This window comes from Cricetulus griseus, chromosome 6 (genome assembly GCF_003668045.3).
Source record: "Cricetulus griseus strain 17A/GY chromosome 6, alternate assembly CriGri-PICRH-1.0, whole genome shotgun sequence".
NCBI classification, from domain to species: Eukaryota; Metazoa; Chordata; class Mammalia; order Rodentia; family Cricetidae; genus Cricetulus; species Cricetulus griseus.
Genome location: NC_048599.1, coordinates 23,995,876 through 24,003,896, shown reverse-complemented (window position 1 = coordinate 24,003,896; position 8,021 = coordinate 23,995,876). Strand labels below are relative to the sequence as shown.

The following is an 8,021-nucleotide window of genomic DNA, read 5'->3' as shown; positions in this document are numbered from 1 at the left end:
GGGCAACCTGAATGCCCTACTGAGTGACCCTGGGTTCACATGCCACTGTCCTCCCATCACTCAAGGCTGGGGCACTCACATTCTCCAGGCAGGTGCTGTCCTTGTCCTTGTGCAGGTAATGCTGCTGCCAAAAGCGCAGCAGGTTGTGGAAGTTGTTGAGCAGGAAGCCAGGGTATTTCTTGCTGTGCTCCATTCGCTGTAGAAGACGCAGATAGAGGGGCAGCCTCTCTTTCCGTCGGGCCAGCATCAGGATCACTAGGCTGGTGTTGAGGCAGCTGACATTCTCCTGCAAGGCCAAAGGCAGCCGGACTGAGTGCATGTCAGCAGCCTCAGGATGCCAGTGAACCTGGACAGCCACTGGGCAGGGAGGAGGCCTACACAGGGGCCTGGCATAATCCATGGGCACACCTTCATGTTCCCTATGCCCAACTACCACTATCCACACTGATACTACTAGATGGTCCTTGTCTACATCTTGGTTCAGGTATGACTTCTTCCAGGAGCTTCCATCCCCTGCTGGGGCTGGGTGCATGGGCTGGTGCACTAGAATGTGAGTTTTAGAAGCAGAGTCTCAGTTCACCTTGCTCACCAAGCACCCCTCGCCCAAGGCCCAGTCTCCTAACATGTTTGGCAGGCAGCAACAAAAAAACCACTGCACAGGGTCCTAGTATGACTCTCATCTTAGAAAAGTGGGTGTGAGGCTGGGAGAAGAGAGGGCTGCCAGTTAGTGAAGGACTTGGGGCAATCTCAGGTCCAGTTCCACCGCCCACTGTAGCCTGAAGGTAGGGTGTAGGGTACATGGGGAAGAACGTTGGCTTGGAGTCAGAAGGCGGCAGCGTCAATCTTATCTGTGTCCCAACTGACTCTGTGACCCCAGGACACTTGATATCTGGTCTTAGTTCTCCTGTAAACTGGGGCACTGGGCGACACCCTAGGAGAACTACATTTCTAGAGAGAAGCGGGGGTTGGGGGGCACAGATAAGAGAGCTGATCTCCATTCTACCCTCCTTTGACTGCTCATTGGCTGGGACGTCTCACCTGGGTTAGTGTCTGCACATGGATGATATTGATGAGGCGGAAGAGGAAGGACATCTGTGTGGGCACCTGGGATATGTAGGCAAGCAGGCGGCATTCGGACAGGACCTCAGCCACTACGGAGGGAAGCAGAGGTGTAGAAGCAGGTGCATCCAGTGGTGGGCCACCCACTCCATGGTTAAGCCAACTTTGGCTGAAGAGATGGCTTAACGGTTAAGAGCATTTGCTGCTCTTGCAGAGGACACACAACGGTGGCTCACACTATCTGTAACCTCAGCACCACAGCACTCAATCCCCAGTCACCACCCACTCCTGCACTCACATGCAGAGCCCCATACACAGACACACCCACGGACACACATTGCAGAAGATCTGTTTGTACTTCAAGATGTGTCTCTGCCTAAAGTGCCTTCTGACTGGTTTAATAAAGAGCTAAATGGCCAATAGCTGGGCAGGAGAGAGCAGGCGGGACTTCCGGGCAGAGGGAGCAAAACTGGGAGGAGTAATCTAGGCACACGATTTTTGCCAGCAGAACTGGAACAAGCTGGATGTATTGTAGTAAGCAGAGGTAACCGAGGCACATGGCAGAATGCCAATTAAAAAATATGGGTTGGGGGCTGGAGAGATGGCTCAGAGGTTAAGAGCACTGACTGCTCTTCCAGAGGTCCTGAGTTCAATTCCCAGCAACCACATGGTGGCTCACAACCACCTGTAATGAGACCTGGTGCGCTCTTCTGGTGTGCAGATATACATGGAAGCAGAATGTTGTATACATAATAAATAAATAAAATATTAAAAAAATATGGGTTAATTAAGCTGTAAGAGCTAGCTGGGAAAAAAAAAAGAGACTAAGCGAAGGCCAAGATTTCATAATAGTAATTCTCTGGCTCATTATTTGTGAGGCGGCAGTCCAAAGATAGTCTGACAAGAAAGCCTGTTACATTTGGCGCCTAACACATAGCATGTAAATCCACACAGGGCCTGAGAAAGCGAAAAAAAAAAATGTTCCCAGTAGGCTCCCATGCTTGAGGCCTACAGAGGCCCTGCTACCAAGCACTTGAATAGGTTTGAATAGGTTTATGAGCGGCAGGTGGGCGTGCTACTTGGAGGTGGTAGCGCCTAGATAGAAGCGCCTACAGGCCCAGGCTGAGGCCCAGGCTGAGGCCCAGAGGCATGACACTCCCTCTCACCATGTGCTAAGTGGAGCCACACAGTGGAGGGCCTAGCCATAGCTTAACAGTTTAAAGTTTGGCTACCACAGTCAGAGAAGGCTGCAGACATGCAAAAAAGTCAGGTCTAGATTGAGAATACATCTAAACAGATACAATATGCTTAAAAATGTATTAGATGCTAAAGAAAGAAAAGAAAATGGGTATGGACAGTCATAGAAAAAAAGTGTAGCAGGCTTCCTTTTGGGCCACCAACCAGCTCCCAAATCAAGACACGGAGACTTCTTATTAGTTATGAATGCTCAGCTTTATCTTAGCTCTTATTTCTTGCTAGCTCTCATAACTACTTAAACTATCCTGTTTCTCTTCATTTACATTTTACCTTGGGTCTCTCTCTCTCTCTCTCTCTCTCTCTCTCTCTCTCTCTCTCTCTCTCTCTCTCTCTCTCTCTCTCTCTCTCTCCACCTGACCCCTGGCATGCTTCTCTCTTCTCCTTTGCTTAGATCTCTTCTCTGCCCACCAGTCCTGCCTACCCCTCTCCTACCTAGCTATTGGCTCTTCAACTTTTTATTAGCTGGAATCAAGTGCCTTAGGCAGGCAAGGTGAAACAAATGCAACAAATCTTTACACAATTAAACAAATGCAGCAAAAACAAATGTAACACACATTTACACAGTTACTATTCTGCAGCATAAACAAATGTAAAACATCTTTACATAGTTAAATATTCCATAACAAAATAGTTTTAAAAACAAAGGTTCTTAAAGAGAGTAAATATAAAAGGAAAAAGATGGGAAATATACAGGGTGTATGGATTTTGTATGGTGTTTTGTTGACTTTAAATTTTTAAAATGCTAATGAACAAAAAAATAGCTGCTGAGAGACACTGGATTATGGAAACTGCTAAATTAAACCAACAAATATATTATTTAAAGAATATCTTAACTTCAGAATAGAAGTCAGAAAATACATTGTGTTGGGGGAGAGGTTTTGCTTTTGTTTCCATGGGAAACAAAAAGCTATAGATTTCTTCAAAATGAATAAACACCAGATTTGATCAGAGGAGACCTCTTGAAAATTTTGGCTACAGACATAAAGACACCAAGAAAGACTATAGGACAGGTGATATGTATTCTGACCCCTTGACATGGGAACAGCTCTGAGACTGGATGAGACATGATGAATCTTGCTGGCTCCAGAATCCTCATGGCTTATTATTACATGCCAGTCTTTTATGTGACATGGATACAGGTTTAGTTATGCAGTCCTAACAGACTTTTAAGGTTAACAGATGGCTTTTATACCTGCTCAAATATACAACAAAAAACTCGTCTTTATAACTGACTTATGTACACCTCACAGTCCATGCTTGAGTTAATTTAGATATATAGGTTACCTTTAAAAGTTTGTGTTTTCGGGAAAAAGAAAAACAAACAAACAAACAAACAAACACTGAAAACAAGTAGTCCAGGTGGCCCAGCCTCTCAGAATGCCTCTGTTGCAGTTTCCTCAAAATTCTACATCTAGAACAACTTCAAAGCTGCTGAGATGGTCCAGCCTCTCGGAATACTCCAGGCAAGACTTCAGATAAGCCCTGCACTTTCCCACCACACAGAGACTAAACAAAAAATAATACAGTCAAATCTCGCCCAAGATTCGATCATTGTCCCAATTTCCTCAGGGTCCTCTAGAGATGCTGTTGCCCCAGACAACAGGAAGCAGTCTAGAGAACATGATGCCCACATTCTCAAGAGGTGGGGTAGATGATTTTTGGTTGTTCAATGGATTATGGATGCTTATCATCATTTAGGGGGGTGGGCTACAAGTTGTTGTTGGCCATGGTCGGGGAGAAAGTTGAGCAAAGGAGATTAGATTCAGAGACCTCGTTCTGAAAAGGAAAAAGGGAGATATGGAAAGGATAGGATAAAAGGGTAGATTATTGAATCTACTTTAAACTAAAAAGCAAGTATTAATCTCAAATATCTTACACTGGTATGGATTTTTTATATTGATACAAATTTAAGGTTTTTTGTGAGAAAATAATATATATATATGTTTCTATTCTTAAGATATTTTTGTATATTAATACAAATTTGAGGTTATTTTTGTTATACTGTATATATGTTTCTACTCTTGTTTACGGTAGTATACTTATGTAACTCTAAAAATGTAATATACAATTGGGAAATGCAGGTTAATAGTCAACTATAATAATCAAACTTGTCATGTAAGGTATATTTTCAAGGTTAAACAGATATACATTTTAAATAGATAGGTGATCTTCAAACACTTCAATATGGCATTTACGATGTTTTAATAACTGCAGGCTTTTTATAACAGTGAGACACATTTGCTTCTGGCAGCACCAATTTACTTCATAAAAGGATGATGGGCATCGAAAAACCTCCACACAGAGTTTGCTTTCTTTGTATCAAAAGTTAGCCGTTTGAACAAGAACTTGCCCTTACCTTAACTGCTGACTGTATGCTTTCCAAACTGGACAAGCAGGACACAAAAGAAGACAACTGCCACACTTTGTCAAGACAAGGTAAGACAGTCCTTCAAAATTCCTGCTTCACCGAAAAGTCTGTCAGATATGCTAGACCTGTAGGCCAAAGATGGATTTCCTAATGTTGCAGAGGAACCTTGGGTGACTGTCCAGACAGCCAGCAGTCTCTGTCATTTCTATAGTTTTGGAAGTTGCTTGTTCTGCACTTCCTGTTTACTCAGTTAATATAATATACTTCTCGGGTCTTTGATGAGGTTGAAGCCTAGATAGTTATAGTTACAGTTTTCCTTGTTACCAAATTCAGAAAAGACACTCACAAAAGAGAGACATAAAAGTTTAAGTTGTTTATCTAAGATGTTTAAAGTCTAAAAAGACATTTTAGGATGGTAATACAAGTTAGCTGATAAAAAGTGGATTAGGTATAAAACTTTGGACTAAGATAGGATAGATAATACAGTACTTTCTCCTAATTTGTCAAATGCAAATGTTCTGGACATTGTGAATGTAATTCTTACCTGATAATTGTTCTTATTGTATTTAGTTTTACTATGTTAGAGTTAAAACCTTTCCTTTTTAATTAGACAAAAAGGGGGAAATGTTACGGAATATTTGTTTACTGTGTAAAGATGTGTCTCCTGCTAAACGTCCAATAGTAGGCAAGAGAGACTAGGTAGACTACCAGGCAGAGAGAGAGAAACTGGGAGGAGGAATCTAGGCCACTCAATTTCATCAGCAGACTCAGAGCAAGTTGGATATGCTGTATTAAGAAGAGGTAACTGGGGGCTGGAGAGATGACTCAGAGGTTAAGAGCGCTGACTGCTCTTCCAGAGGTCCTGAGTTCGGTTTCCAGCAACCACATGGTGGCTCACAACCATCCATTATGAGATCTGGTGCCCTCTTCTGGTGTGCAGATATACACAGGAGTAGAATGCTGTATACATAATAAATAAATAAATAAATAAATAGATAGATAGATAGATAAATAAATAAATAAATAAAATCTTTAAAAAAAAGTCAACTCCATTAAAAAAAAAAAGAAGAGGTAACTGAGCCATGTCGACAAACATAGATTTAAAAAATATGGGTTAATTAAATTATAAGAGCTAGTTGGGGAAAAGTCTAAGCTAAGGCCAAGCTTTCATAATTAATAAGTCTCCAGGTCATTATTTGTGGGATGGCAGTCCAAAGACAGTCTGATAAGAAAGCTTGCTACACATATATAATTAAAAGTAAATCAATGACAAAACCTAACTATTAAAAGCTGCAACAACAGTATCAATCTCCAACTATTTGTTTATCAATCTAAACCAAATCTCAGAGATCCAATTGGTGCTTGAGAACCTCGCTCAGAAAGTGGCCCTCCTGCAGCTCTCTCCCAGCTGAGTGGGCGCCCAGCTCCAGCTCTCACCTATATTCCTTCTCAGGAAGACAGGATGATAATGACCATTAAGAAACAGCAAGTCTGGGGAGATGGCCCACTGGGTTAAGTACTGTTACACAAGCATGAGGTTCAGAGCTTAGATTCTCAGAACCCATGTAAAAAGCCAGTGTGGCAGCGTACACCTGAAACCCCAGAGCTGGGGGACACAGACAGAGGAAGAACCCTGAAGCTCACTGGCTGACCAGCCTAGCCAAATTCATGAACTCTAGGTTCAGTGGGAGACTCTGTTAAAAAATTAAAGGATGTCAAACTCTGACCTCCACATGTGTATACACACATGTGCACATACCCACACATACATAAATCACACACATACACACACACAGAGAGAGAGAGAGAGAGAGAGAGAGAGAGAGAGAGAGAGAGAGAGAGAGAGAGAGAGAGAGACTGTCAGTCAAATTCAAACTACCTCACAGAGCTCCTACTGTGACTGGCTGGTTTACATGTCTCTGTCCACTTCTGCAGCCTGTACGTAAAGAGCGCTGAGCAAATGACCTCCTGTACTATTGTGAAGGTGATCAATACCTGCTTACACTAAAGTCTATGTGACCAATCTCCTAAAACAGACCCTTCAGAGAAGAAACAGGAGGTAAATATCTAACTAACCATGACCAGGATATTTTTCACTACCAAAGACAATGATGAGGGATACTGTCCTTTTTTAGAAGTGCTCATAAATTTGTGAGAAACTGCTTAGTGACACAGACCTCCCAGGGAAGAAAGCGCGTATGTCCAAATGTATAGCTACACACAATTCTGGATGACGTCTGACACCCCACCCACCATAACCACACACTACACAGGAAAACAGAATTGCTAGCAGTCAGTCCAGAGGAAGGTGGCTTTTCCCTTCACTACAATGTTATACTTGTTCACTAAAGGGAGCACAATCAGTGGAGAAGTCAACACAGCTGAGCAATGCAGCCAAGCCCACCTCTTGACCCCAGCCACACATATCTGGGAAGTAATTCAGCAATTCCTGGCTGGAGGCCAGGTGTCTGGCACGCATACAGCACCCATTTGCCTTGGTACCTTGGCTGCCTCACCTTTCATGTCCACCTGGTTTTCAAATCGGTCCAATGACAGAGTAACACAGCGCACCAGCATGTTGGAGTCCACCAGGGAGCTGTTGATCTGCTTCAGGAACACCTGGAACTGGTGCAGAGATGATGCTCACTAGCAGGGGCTGCTAGCCGGGGACCACTGGTCTACCCCAGCTCCACTGCTCTGCCAACAAGACACACTAAGTGGCCTGCTCTCACTGCTGGGCTGCCAGGATGCTGTAACCCAGCCAATGTCCTCATCCCAAAATTCTTAGGGGCTGGCTCAAAGCCTGACACAGAGTAGGTGTAGTGAACATTTGCTGACTGCCCTTTGAATCCCAGACTCTTCCAAATGTGTGACCACACCTGAAGAGTTGCAGGCCAAGGTTCACAGACAACTGATGCTGCAGCAACCACCATGGAGCTCCTGGGTGAGCCTTACCTTTGCATCAGTGTTGATATATTTATTGAATCTCTTGAATGCATCGACATTGAACTTCATCAGCTCTCCCAGGAGGTCAAAGTAGCTCTGGAGTACATCCCTCGACTTGCACTCGCTGTCCACAATGCAGTATAAGATGTGCTGGGGTGAGCAGGGGACAGGGTGAGGGTGTGGATGGGACTGTCCCTACCTGTTTGCCACTCAGGCCTGGCCTGGAGCTTAGACCACTCACTTGCTTCCAGCAAGCATCCAGGTAGATGGAAGCTGCAACTTTGTCTAGGTTCTCTGCTGAGGGTACTTGGAGCCAGGGGAGTAATGTCAGCAGGGGGCTGGGTGGGCAGGGGTTCTCTGCTAGAGCTGAAGCTCTGTCTCCAGATCTAAC

At 43.9% G+C, this 8,021-nt stretch overlaps 1 protein-coding gene across 4 annotated transcripts in view; it reads right to left on the bottom strand.

Moving 5' to 3' along the window:
- Positions 1 to 8,021, bottom strand: part of Trpc4ap (transient receptor potential cation channel subfamily C member 4 associated protein) — an 82,104-nt gene that overhangs the window by 964 nt on the left and 73,119 nt on the right. For all 4 annotated transcript variants that reach the window (XM_027421372.2, XM_027421374.2, XM_027421375.2 and 1 more), the window contains 4 exons: positions 7,640 to 7,780; positions 7,201 to 7,309; positions 1,039 to 1,151; positions 80 to 286 (listed from right to left, as the gene is read on the bottom strand). In XM_027421372.2, coding sequence (XP_027277173.1) covers positions 80 to 286; positions 1,039 to 1,151; positions 7,201 to 7,309; positions 7,640 to 7,780 — 570 coding nt within the window. The remainder of the gene's footprint in view (positions 1 to 79; positions 287 to 1,038; positions 1,152 to 7,200; positions 7,310 to 7,639; positions 7,781 to 8,021) is intronic.